Here is a 23,170-nt window from a genome sequence, read left to right as displayed (position 1 = left end):
AAAACCACACATCATGCCAAGACGAGGAACTGTTGTAGCACCACAGGGAAGAACACACCAACAACAGCAGGCAAATACTTACAGCAGGACCATGCATGCAGTGTTGTCAGAATCACAGGACACATCAACAACAAAACGCCTAAGGAATGAAAATAAAGATGGGACCTTTCTCCATTTTTTTGGTGTCGATAGGAGGAGAAGGCGGAGAAAGAGGACGGCGGGAGGGGGATGGCAGGCCACTGGTCTCTGGGCTGGGAAGAATACGAGCCGTGTGGGATAGGTCTGACCTCACACAGCCTTCCTTCAGCTGCACAGGACATGTGAGGTTGGACCTTTCCCACACCACTGATATTATTCCTCTGAGTTGGGGGAGACCACAGCACACCATCACAGAAAACCCAACAGTGGATGTAAATGTTGAAAACTAAGGTGAACTGGAAAACAGGTGAGAAATGGAAGTAAAGACTGTAAAGGTGTGTGTGTGTGTGTGGGGGGGGGGGGGGGGGGGGGGTAAGGCAGTACATTGGTGACAGAATCAGAGGTAGATTTAACCAGTGGGACGGTGAAGTGTCAAGGACAACTTCTTCAAAAAACATGTTTTATTTAAGTTATTTTCATAAAAGCAGCTCTGATTAGGCTCTTTTTTTAAGCTAATGTTTTAAAGCAACACAAAACAACTAAATTGTTTTATTTGTATACCAAAACTGTTATTTTTTTTAAAATCTTCAACTTGCACAAAAACAAATAATAATTTCATCATGTGATGCACCAAATATTGCATGGCTGCGCAATGAATGGCAAAATAAATAAATAAATTGGATCAAACCAATTCATTTTTTTGCATGTAATTATATCTTTAATCCATGAGGTGTCTCCCTTCATCATTGTCCAAGTGGTTATTAGAAGCAGTTTGCCCGCAGAGTCACATTACACAAAGAACTCTGCGGTGCACATGGACCTGTTGTGGGTTTTGTGAATGGGCTTTTTAGAAACTCTGACAGAAAATTTACCAGCAACAATTAGAAAATGTTGAGGATAGTGTTGGACTATAAACAGGATGAATAAGTTAGATTAATGAGCAGAGTCTCATGCATACATCCAGGAATCTGGCCTTGTTTCAGGACCCTAAAGGGAGCAGATTTGGCCCTGTGATGGGCCCCCTTACAGGACAACTTAAGGTACAACTGTCTAAGTAAATCTGGACAAAGGAGCAATGGGCATTAATTACAGTCTCTTTAGACAATGGTACCTTTGTCACCTTAGTATAAGTGAGCATGCAAATGCCAGGCAAACGTGCACATAACAACGCAGAGCTCAATACAAATGACAAATGTGTACAGAAATATACTGTTTGGCAAAAACAAAAGATCATCTTCCTGCAGTTCTTACTGTCATCTATCTATCTATCTATCTATCTATCTATCTATCTATCTATCTATCTATCTATCTATCTATCTATCTATCTATCTATCTATCTATCTATCTATCTATCTATCTATCTATCTATCTATCTATCTATCTATCTTTTCAGCTTTTTTTTAACTCAGAGGTCATGGGAAATCCACAACAAAACACCAGGATTTATTGGCCTAAATCATCGTTATAGTTTAATTTATGAAGATATTGTAGAAGACAAAGCAGCAACACTTTAACATCTTAAAATGAACGCATGTCTTAACAGGCAAATGCTGTGACTTAACAGAATCTTGCTGAAGTGAAGATTCAAGGATCTCCACATAATTATGGCTAATGGTTGGCTAAGATAACCTTCAGAAGTGCACAATGTACAGTAAGTGTACAGTTTTATGAGACTGCAGGTGAGTTTCAATAAATAGCTGATCAGTAAAGGGTAAAATTCTGTCAATGACTAAGATAAATGTCTCTAAACTTATTAAAATTACAAACTGAGCTGTAAAATGTAACACAGAAATGCTGATGACTGGGCAAGTTTGCAGATCAAGCTTCACATTCCAGGTACAATGCCCTCCTCACCTGATTGGCCGTGTTAATATCAATGCCATTTTTTATATGCTCCAGGGCCTTGTCCAGGTTGCCAGATCGGGCTGCTCGAAGAAAACTATTGCCAGCATCTGCCTACAAATGAGAACGTAAAAAAAAGAAAGGAGGGATATGGAAGGAATAGAAACCAGTGAGAGACATAAGAAGGAACAGAGGGGAAAATAGAGAGGTGAGAGTTTAATTACTACTATTGCACAGATAGGAGTTTAAAGAAATGGCAGTGGTATTAAAATTGCAGTTGTCCATCAGCTTTCCAGTCATTTTACTTCTCCCTTTAATTTTTTTGTTTTTTTGTTAATTTTTTTCCACAGCTGTGTAATTGCAGATATTAGGGGTCTTGGGTAATTTCTGAAAATATGTATGCAAATCTATCAAGTTGAGCACATAGAAATTGCTATTGATGTGTGCATCGTGTCTAGCTTTTTGTAGGCTCAGAAATTCTGCAAATCAATTATAAAGTAGGAAAGATGGACTTTTCAGCTTGTGTGACTCCTGGCCCACAGGCTGGCTTATGGCATGTCCAGGGTTTTTTGTCTGTGTTTTGTTTGGGTCGGAGGGCTTCATGCCTCTCCCAGGCAGACAAGCAGGCAGGAGTGCAGCTGAAACAGGATCACTCATGCAGCACCAGGAGGGAGAGGAGGGGAGAGAAGAGGAGAGGAATCAACGAGCAGCTGAGTGAGAACCACGGGGAAGAACAGAACTGCGGCAAAACCTCCACCTTTTCATTTACATAATCTCCTCAGTGGCTGTGATCAGCCCCTCCCTGTCTTAGCCCCCGTCCGACTATCCAGACACCTCAACATGCTGCTCAGGGAAAACAAACACACCTACATTGAGTATTTTCTGCACACAAATCCAGAGCTCAGATTCATCCACAGTACAGACCCTTCATTTTCTGCAGTGAGGAAAATAACAGTGCTTTAGGCTGTATTGACCATGTTATTGAAAGGGTTGTTGGTCCCCCTTTGACAGAGAGGGAACGGTTTTGGTTGAGGAGAGAAAGGACCCACATGCCTGAAGAAGACTCTTAGCAACAAATGACACAACACACCCTCAGCATGACACTATAGTGACACAGGGCTGTGCATAGAGAGTCACTTATAGAAAGAGCTGCAATGGCAAAAAAAAAAACAACAGAAAACTTCATAAAGAAAATGTTTCCATCAGATTGTGGGAAGAAAAAAAACCATCTTGCAGTCTGTTTCTCCTGAAACTTTACCTGAAAACTAAAACGCCTTTCCACATGACTCACAGAGGATGCAGCATCTCCTAAAACATTCAGTGTTTTGAGTCCTTTGCTGTTAGGATAATCTTTTGATCCTTTTTCCGTTTAGCTCAATAGTAGACTTTTACATGCAAAAAGGCAAAATCTGATATTTTTGTAAAAAAAAAAAAAAAAAAAAAGTTTTATGAAAATGGAGCAAGTAGAAACTAATACATTTGACAGTTGTTCACAAAACAGAATACCACAAAATGATTTATTAAAATATCCAAAAATTTCAAGCTCCTACATTTTTCTAGTTTTTTTTATACCCGATAGACATGTCAGTATGTGTCAGACGTTTCTAACAATTCTTTTTCTCCACTGCCTTTCCTCTATTTAAAAAGCTCATAACTTCCTCACTTTTGAGCTGCAAAACAATTAATTAACTATTTATTTATTATATATAAATAACTTGAGATTTGCTTCTTATAGGCAATAGCCTCACTTGTAAAAAATTTAAATATCAATGATTTATTTTTATCTATGCAACAAATTTCCAAAAAGGAAGGCATTAAAGTTGATAGCAAACTGAAAGGATTGCAGACTTCATCTCGGTAACACAAAATATCCTCTCACAGCCGATGCAAAAAGCCCACGGCTAGCATAGCATGTGTTCTCACAGTACATGGTAGCATTATAACGCGGTGGTGATCCTGGTAAAGCCATTTGCCATAGCTTCTAGTAAACATACATGTACTAAACCCTCCCAGGAGTGATTTGTCTGCACCATTAGGCTTCCCTGGTGCACACTTCTGCTTTTTCATCTGCCTCATGTCAGTGTGATTATGGGCTTGCGTCAATAAAATGAACGTGTGGTGTTGTGAGATAAGGATGCGAGGGAACTCCACCCATCCTCCAGCTCCTACACAAACAGGTGCAGGCAACATTTATAAATTGTTTACAGAACACATGAACTGAACAGACTAAAAACATGAACAGCTAGTGGGATTTTGGATGTTATTTTCTGAGGAAATGAAAAAGCCTGTAGTGAGACCACAGTTAAAAAAAAAAATATATATCAACTCTCCTTATTCAAAAGAGGCACACAGTTGATCACAATGTGAAATTATTCCTATATCAACACTCAAACATTTACTTCTTTTATCTATTTCCTGTCTTCTTCTATCTGTGCTTTCTGTCTTTGCCTCCACATGGTATTACAGCAAACCAGATGACGTCACCTCAGTGGGGGACTGCAATGGTAGAAATTGTTTACATAATATTTGAGTATTTTGCAAAGAATTAATCCAAAATATCTGTGTCCTAATTAAGACACACTGTGTTCAGTCTGGCCATGATTAAAAATTCCATCTGATATGTTTAATACAACAATATTTACTAAAAATTGACTTAAATACATGACTTTAGTAGCACACCTGCAGAACATTATATTTAGTCCTCTTTATTATAAAACATGCTTCCTAAGCCAAGGTGCAAAAGATGCTTATTTTTGATAATTTAGTCAAAGCAGAACTGTGTTTTTACAGATAGAATAGAAACACTGTCTTAACTATATAAAAAAGGTTTTGGTTGTACTGATTCTGACAAGTCAACACTATTTTACCAGGAAACAGATGTTTGCTCTGTTTATATTAGTGATGTCTGTATTTTTAATATTTTATCAGGACTGTTAATCAGTAATAATAATTTTATAAGAAAAAAAAAACAAGATTTATTAGAAATCCAAAAAACGTATTTTTCAAATCAATATAATGTTTTTTGATCTCCAGAAGGCAAACATTCAGTTAAACTCATGACATTTTTATTGAACAAAATTTAATTCTACCAGACTCAGATCAAGCATCATCACTGCTACACCGAATGTCAAAAGAAATTAGCTGAGAAATGTAAAATTCTCATGCAGAGTTTAATGAAACACACGTGAATTTGCAGAACCAGTTCTGGTACAGGTACAAATCCTAAATAAGTTAGGTTGCACTACAGCTATTAGTGTGCTCTACAGTATCAACACATTTTTAATATGTTAAAAAAATACTTCTAATTTCTTCCTAAAGAACATTAAAGTAAATTCAACTATGGTGTCATTTATTCATCATTTACTAAACCCATTTTGTCCATTTTGGGGTCACAGGGCGGTTGGAGCCTATCCCATGGCCACTCAGCCACTCGTGGGCAAAGCCTGGGGACACCCTGGCCCGGTCGCCAGTCTTTTGCAGGACTACAACACAAACTTCCATTCAGACCTAAGGACAATTTAGAGTCCCCAATTAACCTATGAACAATGCTTTTTGACGGTGGGAGGAAGCTGGATTCCCCGGATAAAACCCACACATGCATGGGGAGAACATCCAAACTCCACACAGAAAGGTCCCATATTGGTGTTCTGTTTCAGGTCCCACAGCCAGGACTTGAACCGGGGCCTTCTTGCTGTGAGGAAAGAGGTCTAACCACTAAAATATATATGAAATGTATCCTTCTGGTTGAAAAGCCTACTGAATACTGGATCAGGTAATCCCTGCAGAGTGCTGTAGGAGCTTTTTTGCTGACTTATATTTATACAAGAGGTTGGTCTTTTTTTGTTTTTGTTCCAATTTGCTAAGCTTGATTTCTGCCACCATCCATCTTGACAGCAGAAGGCTTAAAGGATGCAGAGTCTTTTAGGATGACGTTCAGCCATGGACAATTTACAGTGAGAGGAGCTCTTTGATTAAGCTGGTACAGCAACAGCATTTCTACATCTGCCTTTCCAACTGTCTGCCCGTTTTCTGTAGCTCCCTGCATATGCTCAACTCCATTGCCCTACTTGTAGTATTTACTCTTCAAACTCTCAGCCACCCCCACTTTGCTGTCTGCCCCAGCCCTGCACATGGATTGTCTCTTTATAAGTAAAGAATCTGCTCCTGTAGATGAGATTGTCATGGTTCTCATCGTCACGGCTGTTGAGGTCTTTTGAGGAAGACTTGGACGGTTTGAGCCATAGAGCAAAAGCATTTGAGATCTATAAGAATAGGATCAACTCATGGTAAACATCCTGTGCTTCACTGCACGGCTACACAATAGTCTGTATTCAATATGTAACCATCTGGACAGATAAAGATGGGACGGCTTTTGTTGAGTTATTGTGCTGCTTTGATAAAAAAAAATCTGTAAACTTAAAGTACAGCAGTGAAAAAAGTAAACATTTAACTACTACATAACTCAAAAGAATTTAAGGTGGAATATTAATTGTGCTTCAGGGTTATAGAAAACATAAAATACTTGCATGATCAAAATGCTAAAATTTCAAAGTAAGTGGGTACTAAAATTCAAATGCGTTTATTTTGGTTTAGATCAACTAAAGCTTAATACTAAAAAAGAGAGATGTAAAAACTTACATATGGTTGGGATGAAGACAGTACTGATATGGAAGACATATTATGGAAGAGTTTTTTTTTCAAAACATTTCCTGAGACGTCTGCATAATACAAAATCTGGAGTGTTGGTTGATAGTCTACTTTTAATGTTTCAAGATTTTCAATAAGAAAAATGTCAAACAAACAATTTGAAAGCAGTAGAAGAACTCTCACTTTGGAATTAGTTGTCATTCATGTTTTTTAAACTTAAACTTGACCATAAATTAAAAAATGTGGGGTTTGACTTATTTTTCATCTATCCCAAGTAATACAGTGTATTAATAATGGTATTGCTTTTGTTTTACTTTATTTTTTCAGTTTTTCCCCCCACATTTCTGAAAGAAAAAATTATTTGAGTTCAATGAAAGCATTCACTTTTATTTTTATTCCAGTTGGTTTATTTTTTTACCTTCCTCTGTCTATCATCCAGGTCTAGAGCAGAACAGCTGTGACACCCAAGACATAACATCCTACAATCTTAACAGCCCGCTGCCTGCTCTTCCACAGCCACAGACTCTTACATGCTATATAAATGAATAAATGTAATTAAAGAAAACCAAAACCTGGTATTTGATAAAAGAACATGTAGATATTTTTGAACTCTGACTTATCCTTAGATCATTTCTGAGTTTCATCATCATCAGTAGCAAGACATCTCTTCTGTTTCCTAACTACAACTTTGTAGAGACAACATAAGAACTAGGGACATGTAAACATGTTTATTTTAGATTGTGAGCTCAGTAAACAAAGAACAATTCATTTAACTAATCTACTAATAAGACTACTAACCCTCTCCTTTACTTGCTACTTCTGGAAAACATCCTCCATAGGGATTTTCAAGCAGATAAACAAATAAAAGCAAAATAAGATAAAAGACTAAACTACATCATAATAAACACCTGCTTGTATATTATCTGCTCGCAATGGTCTTGGATGCACATGCACCCCAACTCTCAGAGATCCTCCCTAGCAACCAAGACTTACTCTGAAGCTGCTGTGAAAGGATCTGCCAAAGGAGTTTTATAAAGTCAAGCTGCATTTTTAACACTATCTCTTCATTAGAGCTTTGAGAAAGTTTATCTTTGTGCCATTAATCACTTCACTTTCACCTCTACATTTTGCAGCAAACATACCACCTCATGTCAAGATCAAATTCGTGATCAAGGAAAACAACAAGTCGTGAAAGCTAGGAAGCAATCCCCACAACAGTTTCTACAAAGACATGGTCAATGAAAACAGAAATTGACAAACAGAGGGGTTTAATAAAGTAAAATACACAAAAAACATTTAGTGTAGTACAACACATCGTCATATGTGGCAAAGTAAATTTAAAATAAAGCAAATTCAAAACTATAAGTTCTATAAATGATGTTTAAAGGCATTAGAGGTAAAAGACTGGACTAAACGACCAATATGACAAAGAGAGGTAAAAAGAAATGAATCAGGAAAAAATATCTAGAAGGGACAGAACAACTGTGCAATTAAGGTGCACCAGCAGGAAGAGGAACAAAGTTACTTACTCCGAAAGTGACGGTCTTGACTGGCATGCCTGCTGGCCCGTCTGCTCTCCCTTTCTTACGTTTTGTGTTTCTCTTTTCTGTTGCCCCCTGCAAGTGCTACGGTGCAGGGCAAGCAGACCCCATCCACCGTAAACACAAACGAGCACGGCCCAGACTCACACACTTGAGTAAGCTGGACAGGGGGAGAGCCTAAGGAGGGTGGGGGCTCAGTGGATGGGGGCCCATGGGTTTATCTCTGGAGGAATGCTGCCTGTATCTAAAGACACACATTTCACACACGCAGCTAAAAACAAACGGGCACCCCACGCTGTCCTGATGGAGTTCCTGAACACATCCTGGTGGTACTTGAGGCTACTTTTCTGGATTAATTCTTTCAGTTGTTCTCATCTCTGTTGCATCTTTCCGCCTGTTGTTCATTTTCAGAGATTCTCAATGTCCACCCTTCAACGCTCTGCAGCTTTTGCTGCTTCTCACCATCCCTGATAACCCTCCGACTTTATCCCTTCTTTCTCCTGTCCCTTCTTCCTGCACGTCACGCCCATATGTGTGTCTGCTGTATATTTTGTGACAGGCAGACAATTTAGTTTCTTTCTGCGTTTTTTTCCCCACAGACCCGACAGTACCAGAATGGTAAAGAGTTACTGTGGCAAATCGGTGCGTTTTTTACTTTTTTTTTTTTTTTTTAAGCAGGTCTGCTTCAGTCTCTGAGGTGACTTACAGTGACAAAGCGCCTGGTGGAGGTGGTGTGTGGGTGTGTGAGAGAAGGGGTTGGAGGGGGGGGTCTGCCACCACCCAGTGACAATGGGCCAGACACATGGGGTATGAGGGGGCTAGCACTGAGGGGCCAGCCTCTCAAAAGGCCCTGCCTCTTTAAATAAAGCGTCCGTCATTCCTCACTTGAAAGGGCCCCGCTCCCCTCCTCTCTGCCTCTCCTGGATGAACGCTGGGAAAAGCACATCGCTGCCAAAACCATGCAGAGAGATAAATGCAACTCTGAGAAGGGAAGGAAGGAGGGTGCACAGCAAAAGCTATACACTAGTCAGTACCACTGGACCATGACCCTGGCGAAAATATCACGTGGGAGCCCGGTCCTGTCCACAGATTCGAGTTTAGACAGTGATGAAAGCTCCAGTGAGAAAAATGAGGACAGACGACAGACACTAATGTCCACGAAGACATGACAAATGATCCTGTGGCCTTTAAAGAAAACAAACTAAATCAATAGCATAAACAACCTTATTTAGCCAAAGCTGTATGTAATCTGAGGTTTGTCTTGAAAGGGTTAAATGTTACAAATTTAAACTTTTATGAGACTTTATGTGGGATTTGAGGAAAGTTCCTTATTTCATGATAACTATTTTCTGATTTCCTGTAAAACCCTAAGCAACTCTGATTTACATTTGTAGTTAGGTTTCAAAGCCTTCGGTTTTCAGTAACAGCTAAATTTAGGCTCTGCAAGGTTAAAAAATGGGCTAACAAAGACCTTTTTCACAACCTTAAATGCCGGTAAAAAAGCCCCACTTTTCCACTTTTTCTTTGTTACCATGGTAATGGGTCCAAACCTCAATGAATGCCTGCCAAAAAACGAGGTGACAAAGTTTACTGTTAGTAATACATTATACATAGTGAACGTCCCCATACATACAATTATTTAACATGTCTAAAACCCCCATTTCAAAAGGGACAAAAGTTTCTCTGTAGTTGTAAATGAAAGAGTATACAACAAGAGCAAAAAGACACTTCACATTTTGTCCATCATTAGATTTGACACACTTCATGGGAAGAACAGATTGTTAACTTGTTATGTGTTTTCTTAAGGAGGCAGAGATGTTGCCCAATGTCAGAGTAAGCAGTGCAATCTGGCTTCACATTACGATCAAGTAGATAATAGTTTTTTGTGTCAGGGTCGATACAAGTCCGAGACAGACGTGCCCTCTCTGCACCCCGTGTCAAGCTCCCGTTGTTAGATCAATAAAAGGCTAAGGCTAACCCCAATCGTGCTGCATGTTCTGGTCTATGTCCTGGCATTGTCATGTGTTCTATGAATGCTTTCAAACATTTATAACTGCATAAATTATCATCACATCCCTTTCTTTCAGGAATTAAAATATTTTATTAAATGAATCTTATAACATCTGACACAACCTTCTCAAAGCAACCGGGCTTGGGACCGGCACAGAAGTAGAGAAGGGAACAGGGAGCAGCCCGGATTCGAACCCCGGTTTAATGGCGCCGCAAACCAGCACGAGCTAAACCGGCTCCCAGGGGAAAGCAATTAGAGGCAGAAATTATAGAAGTCCTGTGCATTGCAATAATTTTACTGATTCAAACTTCATGTTTCACTGATCAATTTTAAAGCCAGTATCAAAGTCAGGTACAACACTTTTTACTGGCCCTTTTGGTCCGGTGGCAGCATGCTGCAGGGCGGTAACTGACAAGAAGACAACTAAGAAGGTACCCTAATAAGTGTGTATCACATATAGATTGTCAGAAAAAAATGTAACGAACCAAAGCTCGGTCCGATTAGAAACGAACTGAGACCACCTCAAAAGATGGGTCCAGGTCCCGGACCAGGGTCCATTTGGTTGTATTGAGACAAAAATTTGTTCCGGATTATGACTTAAAGCGGACCAAATGTGTCCGGTCTGAATACACCCTTAATTAATTTCAAGCGTGTGCTGCCTGGAGTTTTCTCTTTTACTGTGTTGCAACAATGGCTTGATGGAGTTTTAAAAAAGTGTCCATGCTGGGTTGGGATGCTTACTGCAGCTGATTCAGACATCTTTAAAGCATACATAGATATCTTAAAAACAATTGTAATGCCTTATCTACATTTTCAGCTCCTCGTTCCAAGCTACACTGAGATGGCCGGTTCTCTAAACATCTACTGAAGGGATTAGCAGATGCAGGCATTTAAAATATCTTCACCCTACAGATACATTTTATGTTGTGCAGTAAAAGGCATGTGCCCTCTCAAATTTACATGTAAAATTGGGAGAATGCATGTGCATACTCATCATGAGACAGTGCACCTGTAAAGACAAAAAAAAGGAGTTAGAAAGACATGAGTTAAGAGGGAGGAGAAGAAAGATGACGGCAATAGAGAACTACAGCAGCAGTGTGTCAAAGCAGGCCCGGGCTCCCATTTATCTTCACAAGTTGGAAACAAAGAGAAATGAAAATCCAATGTAAAGAGAGTTGAGAGGTGCAGGAAATACTACCCTTGTGATGAGAATCCTCTTTACCACTTGTACTTTTTTCCTTTTTTCCTCATTTGTGCATAATATCAAAGTACAAAAACAACACAGCCTCTATCATCTAAAAGAAAAAGGTACATCTGTCAGTCGCATCTAGGTTCACTCAGCTTCAATCGGAATCGCAGACGGACAAACCACAATTCAATCAGTTTGGTTGTTAATCAAAGAGATGAAGTAGGTCAAGACTTCCTCAATGTTCAGAATTAATTTACTGTCTTGAAAGGATGATATTCAAATAGCACAAGGATGAGGATGCCATGGCCCCATTATTCATGGTGTACATCCATGCTTTGGAAGAAAAAAAATTATGGTGGTCATCCTCATGAATGGATAGGCCGTTCTTCCTCTTGAGCAAGATGCATGCAGATTTGTCTACAATAGTTTGAGATATATTCCCTCCTATGAGTAAAACTGCGCCACACTTTAGCGTGTCCATCCTCAGATTCCAGGTTTTTGCAGATGAAAGATAAAAATCCCTCAGGTCCCCCCATCCTAACTTCTGTCACAATTTTTCTGTTCCCTTTAACAACATTCAGCACTTAACTGATGTACACCCTATCTCAGAATCTCAGGACATTTGGGAGTAAATCTAAAAAAAAAGCGTTTTATCATAATAGTATATGTATTTAACCCCTAAATTAATAATTATGGAATTTATAATGGTAGAAGAAAAACTGTTTTTTTTTATATCAAAAATTCACGTCAGAAAGCAACTACTGCTATGATAAGGTAGCACTATGTTAATCTTAAGGAAAAAATTGTAATATACATCAAAATTTACCTCTGCCTAGTTAGACTTATAATGGTGTATGCCAAGCCTTTGCAGGTATTATTCCTCACAACTCTCTTCTCTTTTTCTTTTACGTTCTTGTCTTCAATACAGACGTGTACACATAAAACACAAGGAGATGATGGACAAAATAAGCGCACCTTAGGGCGTGAAGAAGGGCAAATGCCTTAACTACATACATGACAAACAATAACTAACATAATCTAGGATTTACGGGAAATCGGTAAAATGTCTGAACAAAATATTTCTTCTGCTGGCATTGTGGGATGGTATCTTCCACCATGACTACCAATTAACAAATATATACAGTTGATGCATCTGCCATGCTGTTTCTTATTTTAACAATTACTATCTCAGGGGAGATATGCTTCACTGCCTGCTATATGTGAGACTGACAATTGAATAAATATTAAGTACAAGCAATTATAGAGGACACTCTAATGACTCATGGTGAGTACAGTCTAAATAACGTTTTAAGAACTACTCTGACTACTGATTACAGTAATGCTAATGTTGCCTTTTACACTTAAATATCCATACTCACAAAAGCTCCTGAGTCCACTCACTTCACGCACACGTTCACCTCTAATGAGGCGAGTACAGACACACATCGCACATCACTTGCATTCAGCAAACTTATGCAGAAACTTTCCATGTGCAGGCATACGCTTCAGGCAGCAGTATCTAAAAATTTATCAAGATCATGCACTCCACCATCAGACCATGTGAAGAAGCAACCTTTAACTTTAAAGTGGTTAAGAGAAGTTGTCCTATAATAGAATGCAAAATTACTATGAAATAAGCTTACTATCAATTAGCAGCGAATTGGGATTTTAAATTGAAGATACATCTGAAGCATAACAAAAAAAGTCCGATTCAGATGGAAATGTAAAAAAATATTAAATTTCGATCAACATCTCAGTTATAGCAAATTTAATGAAATACACTGACATATATAGATACCTGAAACTTTCACTGTACTATAATTTTCAAAAATCCTAGTAGAAAGTAAAACTGTGTCGATGTCCTTTTTATCTTGTTACTTTATACAAAACTTTTTTTTTTATTCCAGTAGCCTATTTTTCATATTTTTATATATCCATGCAATCAATTATAAGTTATAATTTTGTTTATAATATAGAATGATTACATATTTTCATTGACATTCCCATGTACAGTAAAAGAAAATATTTTAACAAAAGCATTTTTAAAGCAAAACTTTTCCATCTACCTTGATCTACTATAAGAGTCTTTAACCCACAATGTTTTTGTTCACACATAGAAAAAACTGTATTTTCAGCTGCATTGGAAAAGTTCATTCAACCACTTCATATAATCTGACTTGTATTTAAATGGAGAAAGTATTGTTTCTCCTGTGCTAATGTTATGATATACAGTAAATCATTTGAGTTAGTGAAAACAGCTACTTTTTGTGGCTGACAAAAAAAATGGGGTTCCACTTTAAAGTTATTAATAAAAAGAAGAATTTCTTTACATTTTCAGACAGTTGACCAATAATGCTGGCAAGACTTTTTGAAAGATTGGAGAGTGTTTTAATGACATCTGAAAATCTTAAAATTGTCCATTGTAATGGTGGCTTTTTCAGATTTTTGTATACGTTTGATCAACACTCTCCTTTGGAATATACTTCCACCTTTAACATGCATTCTGCGCAGTCATTTAAAAACACATGCACATGCATGCATGCATGCACATTCATATTTGCAGTTTTTCTGTTCTTTTTGTTGTATAAACATTCACTCATATCTTAGTTTACTTTGTGCAGATCTAAAACAAGTGGCTTTCTAGAGTGTCACAGAACCCTTGAGCCGCCATAATAAACTTAGCGATTACAAATATGAACTAAAATCAAATGTGCTATTGGAAGTTTAAACCTATACAATGAAAAGTAACTTCAAACACTTAAAATTTGAAAGTATTAAGAGTTAAATAAGTGGATTATGATTGCAGACCAATCAGTGCACTCAATGAAAAATCCTTAAAGGCATGGCTACTTTTTAATCATAGAGAACAGCTCTTAGTGACTGTATTGCATTTGAAAGTTTTTATTGTATGGGCTCCCATAAACCTTTACAGTGTTCCCTCGCTAGATTGTGGTTCACCTTTTAATGGTCTCACTATTTCACTAATTTTTTGTGTGTGCAATTTTGCATGTTGATTGGCTGTTGATTGTCGTCAATGAACTTCCTATGTGCAGTCACTCCTGTACAGAACGTGTTCAGCTTGCAAAATCTATATAAAGCGGGCAGATATTTGTTTTCATTCTATAATACTTTACTTCTTTTTCTAAGAAGGTTTGATTTTTGAGAGTTTAAACAAGGCAGAAAAGTGTGAAAATGTTCATGTCTGTGAAAAGTCTGAGAAATGTGTATAAAGAGTGTGGGGGGCATTTTTATACCCACCAAGACGCCTGTAATTCTACTTGGCAGATTTAACCCATCACAGGTTATTTTTAGAACGAAACCCCCACGATAAATGAGGTAAAGCTGTACTTCCAAACTTTTATGAACTCAATCAAATTCAAAATTTATAATATGCACCTTAAGTTTGATCTTAGCTTTTGCCTGAATTAGAAAAGATGGTCATCTCAAAACTACCCAGAATGGCTCCACTTAACGTTTTTATTTCTGGGCCAAAGGTATCTCACAGTTTTATGTCTCAAAAGATCCTCTCCTAAAAGGTCAACAAGAGGCAGAGAAGGCCATTTCTGTGTCTTCTTCCAAAAGTTGGTATGAGGCCAACTGAGACAGTATTACAAGACTTCTGCAGTCTTGTACAACAGCAATAAACCTTTAATCTGAGTGCTGTGAAGCTGGTGTCAATAACCCTTGGATGAAAATGAGAGTTACAATATCTGAATACGCCATGGCCTTTCACATGTAAATTGCTCTTTGCCCCCCTTCAGCCAAAACAAATTACAGCCAACTGCTGGTGGCTGGATATGAATGGGCTTCTTAATGCCGTCCGCATCTACAGTTGGCTGAGGAGCAGCTGGAAAGAGAAGCTGAGACAGAGGAGAATTTATGTGACAGAGCAGAGTGTGACAGTTTGCTTTTTTCTTTTAAATTGAGTTTAGCACGCACCCGCACTGTGACGAATGGGGCTTGGCTCCCCGAGCATCTGTCTCAGAGGACTCACTGAGGGGTAATTAGAGCTTTGGGATGATAAGGGATATTCACCAGGCTGACCTGCTATTGATGGAGGCGAAGAGGATGAGGCATGCTAGGGTGTGCCATTGTCAGCAGATCCTTTGAATTCTGTGGAAAGCAAGGTGGAGCTTCCATGAAAAGGGCTTGTTGAGGATTGTAGTGAGACACGCGAAGTTTGGAGGGGTGCAAACACATTGTTGTGCTGCTTAAGCTGTTTCTGTGTTTCAGGTGGGATTTTTTTAAAAGCACTTAACCTACAATGTAGCTACACGTAGCTCTGACTTAGTATTTGTTTTCTATTTACCAGAATATAAAATGTAGAGATGTCCTGTTTCAATCACGTGATTGGAAATCGGGCCCAATCACGTAGTTTCAGACTCGATAGGAATGGGATGTTGTATCCCGTTCTGGGATCGGATATTTGTTATATTCTTATTATGATTAGCACTTTACATTTCAAGCTTATATAATAGATAAATACTCTACTAAAAGTCTGCAAATCATGAATGGATCATGACATTTTACTGCCGTTAAGCACAGTAGAATGCGGTACTATTTGAGCAGGAGGCGCACAAAAACAGTTTGGTAAAGATAGCGAGATGTTCAAAGATTTTGACTTCCGGGCTCAGTAACTCCTAATAAACCTTTTAAACTAACAGCAAGTGTTTCTTGCATTTTGTCTCAACTCAAACAATAACCTAAAAAGACATTTCAAAAGAAAAAGGATTGGGTTTTGGGTTCACATTTCTTTTTAATGAGATTTGCTGGCAGACAGAGATGGCTGCCAATGGACCAAATACAAAATGCAAGCTAAGCGTTTTTGATTTGATTTTCACATGACAAATTATCACCAAGTTTTACTAGTAAATGGTTATCTATTTTTCCAGTTGATAGTTGCAGTATTTTTACTTGATTTCTCAAGTTACTTCACAGAAGTGCTCTGTTTAAGTGTTAAATAATAATAGAAGGTTTATAAAATAAAATTCAGGGAAACCCTGAATCTGTTTATTAAAGTTGTTCATTTTTTAAATGTGCTACAAAAGTATTGGATGGGGACATCCCTGTTTAAATGACAAGCAACCCTTGTGCTATCCTAGGCACTTTAACATTGGGAGTTGGGTCATCTAGACCCACTAGACAGTGCGCTGAACCTTTTTTCTTCAATGATTTGTGAACCTCACTGGTGTCCATGGATTACATGAAATCTTCCGACCTTTATCCACCTTTGTCATGGTAGGGAGAACACGTCGATGTAAGGGTGGGGTCATCAAGATAGCACAAGGGTTAAATGACTAATGAATGAATGTTTTTGCCCACTACAAGAGATAAACAATCTCTACTTTTAACTGCTTAGCCAATTCTAAAGCAAAATCCTGACTTTTTAGCTCATATTTGTCATAAATTCATGTTTGATTTTTGTGACAAAGGACACTTAAATGTTGTTTTACTGTTTTATTACAACATTAAACTTAATAAAAACCGATTAGGGAAAGCTGTTCAATTGTTTTGTTAATTGCTTGAAGAAGGAAAGAAAGATCTGCAGACAACAATGAGGGAAAACCAATATTCTGTTTAATTTATGCTCCTTCTGGTTTTTGGTGTTTGTTGAGGACAGATGTTTTTCTCACTCCACGCTAGTCAGTTACAGCGAATGCTCAAGAAACCTTGGCATAATTTTGATTGCATATTAGAAAGTGTTTAGGGTCATTTAACCTAACCTTAAAGACATTTTCCTCAGAGAAACCTTAAAATGATCCCACTAGGTGGTGGGTAATTTGGACATGTTGGTATTTTTGTTGCAGGCTTTGCAACAGATAATTTTGAGAGGGGAACCTGGAAGTGGGATAATTCCTGCTTTTAGTTTTGTGCTGCATTAGTCTTTCCAAAATAACTTCCTGACAACAGATTTCAGAGTTATGGCATCATCCTGAATGATATTAAACTGTGTTTAAGGAACCACCTGTAAAAGTTTCAGTGTTTTTAAAATAATGACTTTCGTAGTATTGATAGAAAGTAAGAGGTAGAACTTCTACATTTTCATCCATTCAAACCAAATGTACAAAATAAACACAGACAAAAACAACTGCTTAGTGCATTTTCATTCAAGAGCATCACCAAGGGAAAGACTCCATATTGTTATTTGTCAAGCTGCTTTTTATGTTGGTTTATGCAATTACTCACATGCCTTCTTTCCATGTCATTCTCTTTTAAATGTGGTCACTTATGCTCACTTTATTTAGCCATTTGTTTTTTAGGTCCAAATTGTGCACTTGGGTTACTTAGTTTAATTGAAAATGGCTTGGATTTAGTAAAGAAGTAAAGGAGATGCCAATTATGCTCCAGGGTAATTGGGAGCAATATGGAGATCAGGAGAATAGCTTTAGGCTTGATATGGGAGCAAGGGGGGAGCCAGGATCTGAAGGGAAACCATCAGGGACAAGAGTCGTCTGGAACCTGTTTCCCATCAGCCTCATTGCTATTAGATGATCTTTTCTCCACCAAAAGGACGAAGGATTCAAGATCATCTATTAGACAGAAGCAATGAAACTTTTGACAAACGAATCCCAGACTGTTTAGAAGGATAAAACAAACAAGACACATGCACAGCACATGACAAAGTTTCACAAGAAAAATACACACAGCCACAACACACAGCACATCTAAGGCACATGCAAAAACAGACAGTCACAACATCGACACCACCACTCATTGACACAGACTGAAACACTGACACAAGACAACAATAATACAGACGGCCATTCAAATCATGCTCAAGACTAATGTACATACTCATGCCATGCAAAGACAGACAGAAAGAATGCACATCAACTCATTGGTATAAACAAAGACATTCATTTCCCAAGACAAACATCCCTCCACTTTTCATATCTGTTTCACATGCTCTGTTTTACACACAGAAACACACCCACTTCTTTGTTTCTATATACCCATGGGGACTTTCAATTGACAACACATTCCCAGACCCCTTAGAGTAACCATAACAACTGAATGACTAACTACAATCCCTTAATATTTAATGGACTCATTTAGTTTCACAAACTTATACTTAATCGGGTTTTTGTAAGCATTAGGTTCCCATTATGATATAAAAACAAGAACAGGCCAACCACACACACACACACACACACACATAGTTTTTATACACCTCTAACACAAACACTGATGGACACAAGCATATTTTAGAAATTAGAAGAACCCACAGGAAAAATACTTGAGGTGTTGTCTGTTATCACTACTGTAACCTGTTATTATAATATGGCTAATCTACTGTACATCAGTTATGAGAAAATTCTATCAAAGCTTTAAAATATTTCGCCTGTGGACTCTCTTCGGGTAATATGCTGCCTTGTTTGAGAAAAATCACAGACATTGATATAGATATTTTTATATATACAAATACACACTTGTGTAAATAAGTGAAAGTGAAAAGAACGTAAAAAGACGCAAAACAAAAAAAATCTTAACTGAGCAAGTTAGTATAATAAGTCAAGCAAGGACAGGAACAAAGAAAAAATGTCCAGCCTGATTCCACGACACCTGACTGAATCAGCTCACAGCACAACAGCAACACTAGTAAATCAAATAAACCAGAACTATGATAACAGGAGCAGCACACAACATAAATTAAGAAAGATCAAAACAACAACAACAGCAGAACAACAACAAAATTCAAGTGACAGGTAGAAGATGATAATATATATAATATATAAAAACATGGAGATAAAGTGATAAAAAAAATCCAGAGATACGTGTTGCAGATATTTACTTCATCATCATAGTGCCATACTCCTTGGCCATCCGGCATCTCAGAGCTCACACTACTGTCCTGATCGATTAGCCAGCGATGCACAGCGTGGGCCTAAAAGGACATACGACATAAGAACAGAGCCCAGTTAATCGCAACAATGAGAAGCAGCGTTGGATAGAGAGAACAGAGGATAGAAGGCAAAAGAGGGAGAGAAGAGCAGCAGAGCGGGCTGAAACAATGGCCAGAACATGAAAAAGAGTCACAGAAGAAAAGGTGAACATTTGCTTGAGAGAAAACAAGGAGGAAGTAAAGAAGCTGGATAAGGAAGCGCCCCACCCTTCCCCACCCTCTCCAGTCGCACATCAACTCAATGTCACCTCTTCAATGACAAACATAAACATTCTTTGGGAAACAGGTGAGGTTAGAATGGGTGGATTGAGTACAGCGAAGGATGTGAGGACACCACAGTGACGATAATGGCGGCAGACCCGAAGTCGATGGTTTGCAGCTCACACAGGTCACTTGTGTTGCTGAAAAAAGATGCAACGTCTGCACTAAAGTTAGACATGGTTCTAATGGGACACTTGTTCCAGCAATATCCAGACACACAGTTTGTTGCGGTTCATGAAACTCATGTACAGCAACATGCAACCATATAAAAACTAAAAGAAATAACAGACACCAAGATGTTTCAGCAGTATTTTTAAAATAGCATATATTTTTCCATGTGATGTGTCAAATCACAGTAAAAGGTAAAGTTGCAAAAATGCTCCAATTACAAGGAAATATTCACAAAGCAGAGAAACAAGATGAGATAATAAGAGTCAGATGATACTCAGATTCAGAAATCTACAGCTCCAAATGAACCATACTTCATTAAACCCCATTAGGATCACTCTTTGGGGTTTATACATATTTGTTTGCTAAATGTTTGATCAAAAGAGGATATTACTGCTGAAATTAAGTTACAATGTATGAATATAATTAAATGTGCACTGATCTTTAATAATACGATCATCAAAAACACTACAAATGGTTTTATATTGAATAGACCTGCAGAGGAACTGTTCATTAACAAGCTAATGTGTGAAATCTTATCCCATGAAGAATTAAAAAAAAGTTTTTCTTTTTACCTCAATTAGAAAACTACATGTCCCAAACATCCAAGCAAACATCACGTCAATGATTTATGTAGCTGCAGACATATGTTTGGATAAATGACAACAGCGGGACAAGATTGCTGCATTTAGAACAGAAATGCGACCTTCGTGCATCAGCATTAAATTCAACACAACCGAATTCACCTTCTGCGTCTCCCAATTCCTCATCAAAACAGGAACGCTGCAGAGACTGCTCAGGCACATGCTGCTGCCAGTGCTACACCAGGTCACCCTGAAACACACACGCTAACACACACACTCAACAAGCCCCATCTGTTACTCTGGAGTGCTGTCGCGTCAGCAGCAAAAATAACCAAACACAGCTCCTTTTGTGACGCTTGCTAGCCTTTTGCGGCAAAAATTCTTGTCAAGATTTGCAAAAGTGTGAACTTTGCAGAACTAACAACCCTGTCACCAAGAATGTGACACCTTTACCATTTACTGCATTTAGGAATTTTGCTGGATATGTTGTGTTTTTGAGAAGCATTGATGCAGTCATATGATTGACCGTTTAACATTTAAGCTGTTGACACAGAAGTTGTTGAGGGAATAATTGACCATGGTGAAAGTAAAGTAAGAAGTTATTGGAACAACAACTCAAAGAGTTTCAATTAGGAATCCTTAACTTGATGTAAAAACACAACACAAATTCTAATTTTAGTTCCAAACTCTGGAACTCAAGTAACACAGATTTTTAAGGAGATCCAACTCTCAAACAAAGCAGATTTGCTAGAAAAAAGATTCCCCTCATCTGATTTAATGTTAAATTAATTGAATAAAGCACAGATACAAAGAGCAGAAACATCTACCAACATATGCTGGGCATCATACAGCAAATGAAAATCACATGAAGAAATAAACAGTTGCAGTGAATCAGATAGTGACAACATCGGTCAAAGTTGCTGTTAGGAAAACCGAGAATAGGCTACAACAGGAGAAGTAATATTAACATAAACAAAGAAATCACAGAAGTTAACTACTAAATTTAATACCCTTACACTTTTTAGGTTTTTACAAAATTTTCCACCTCATCTGTGGAACATATTTGAAGTGACACTGCAGGGGAGCTCTGCTTACGACTGCTGCAAGCATGCATGTGGAGAATGGCTTGTCTTTATGCGTGCAACTGTGTGAGAGTGTGAGTGCCCAGAAGTGTGGATGTTATGCACAGGGGCATCGACCTAAGAGTTTGTGGTGAGTTTCAGAGCGTATCAGCTTAAAGGAATAATTGGATTAAGAAGCAGACGGCCTGTGATGACAAGGAGAGAGGGGGCGAAGAGATGGAGGATGAAGACTACGAGGAGGAAGAGAGGGCGAGGCTGATAGGCTGGTTACTGAGCAGCTTCAGAGAGACGGAGGACAGACACTAAGGAAACTCAAACTGTTACGCTAAAGATTAGAGGGATATAAAAAACACACACAATATGTCTCAACAACTAACAAGCAGGTGCTTTCCACTTGGTATTCAACTGGTATGAGCCATCTTAGAAAAAGGGCAAATCATTTTGTCTGATTATGTGGATAAGGGTCACTCTGAAGGTCATCTTGCCTCTCATTATTTACAAAGAAGCTGCAGGGAGGATAACACTAAGGGCAAGAGTCAAAAGACAAATGATTGCAAATGGTCATTGGCAGACAACCTGATGCATAAGAACAAAAAAAAGAACTAAATGAAAGACACTTATGTAAGCCCAAATGAATTATTTTTACTTTAGAAAAAGGAGCTTGAACTTTGTAATATTGCTTTGACACTACTAGAAACTAAAAAGTTCAGCCTTTTCTTTTTACAGGAACAGAATCAATGAACTAGGAACTTCACAATAACACACAACAGCAAGATCGAAGATTTTGGCCCTGGATCTTATTTGGCACATATTTCTGGCTGAGCCACTTCCTTTTGCAAATAATGCAAGGTGATCAGGCAAAGTTATAAATGGACTAATTATAGATTCTTTGTCCAAAACAAAAATTATTGACTTTTTTCTTGCTGTGTGAAGATCTATAAAGTCCAATGCCCATTTTCAAAACTAATCTTAATAAAAAACTATGATGTTTATTGCTAATAAACTCATATCAATTGTGTTTTCCCAGTGCACATGATCACATAGGTATAGAGTCCTTTGGGATATATATAAAACGTTTATCAAACTTTTTGAACAGTTTTGGAGAAGCCTTCAGTGAAAACACAATAAGTCATCAATCGCTACATATTGCTTCTCCCCTAAATAAAATTATTGATAGTTAGGCACCAATGTATCTTTGAGGGATAACAAGCGGAAAAGAAATAAAATACAAAAACAAACATAAATAACAACCAATTCTAAATATCTGTGACAGTAAGTATTGAGATTTTGGTGATAACCTTTTTATGGTGATAAAAATATCCTCTACAGGTCCAAAGGCTACAGAATCATATTTCTAAAAGTACGGGTAAAGCGAGTTATCTGAACACAGTATGGATGTCCAATGCACAATGTTCCATCCTACATACTTATAAAACCATGCAAGCGTCTTGTAAGTTATCCTAACAACTACATTTTGAGCCCTACAGACATTGAACTAGCATCTGTAAAGGAGATTATGACTATAGTGCTTCAGAAACAATGAAGCAACTGCAGGAACAAGTATCCAAAAAGTAGTCCTCCTTTCACTCCTGCAGTACATCTGGTTCTTTAATGATCATGCCCTTTCCTGTCCATTACCCTCAAGTGCAGAATAAACACAAGGTCTTAATGTCACACGTCAAACTAGCCCAGTGGTCTTCTGTGAAGAGCTGACACAGTATCTGAACTAAATGGACCCAACTAAATAATTCAAGTCCTGAGGCAAAAATATTAAAAAAAATGAAGGTCTACCATGAAAATGTCT

The 23,170-nt window shown here is 38.0% G+C and overlaps 1 protein-coding gene across 18 annotated transcripts in view; it reads right to left on the bottom strand.

The window, feature by feature from the left end:
- Nucleotides 1–23,170, bottom strand: part of LOC101174837 (ankyrin-1) — a 79,739-nt gene that overhangs the window by 32,552 nt on the left and 24,017 nt on the right. For 13 of the 18 annotated variants that reach the window (XM_023958444.1, XM_023958450.1, XM_023958451.1 and 10 more), the window contains exons 2-3: nt 19,161–19,253; nt 1,993–2,094 (exon numbers count right to left, since the gene is read on the bottom strand). In XM_023958444.1, the coding sequence (XP_023814212.1) occupies nt 1,993–2,094; nt 19,161–19,253 (195 nt within the window). Of the gene's footprint in view, nt 1–82; nt 311–1,992; nt 2,095–8,156; nt 10,308–19,160; nt 19,254–23,170 lie in introns of those variants that run through there. The other 5 variants (XM_020705910.2, XM_020705916.2, XM_020705917.2 and 2 more) reach the window with 5 other exon arrangements.

The sequence above is a fragment of the Oryzias latipes genome, chromosome 9 (genome assembly GCF_002234675.1).
Source record: "Oryzias latipes chromosome 9, ASM223467v1".
In the NCBI taxonomy this organism is placed as follows: domain Eukaryota; kingdom Metazoa; phylum Chordata; class Actinopteri; order Beloniformes; family Adrianichthyidae; genus Oryzias; species Oryzias latipes.
This window is presented reverse-complemented; position numbering and strand designations above follow the sequence as displayed.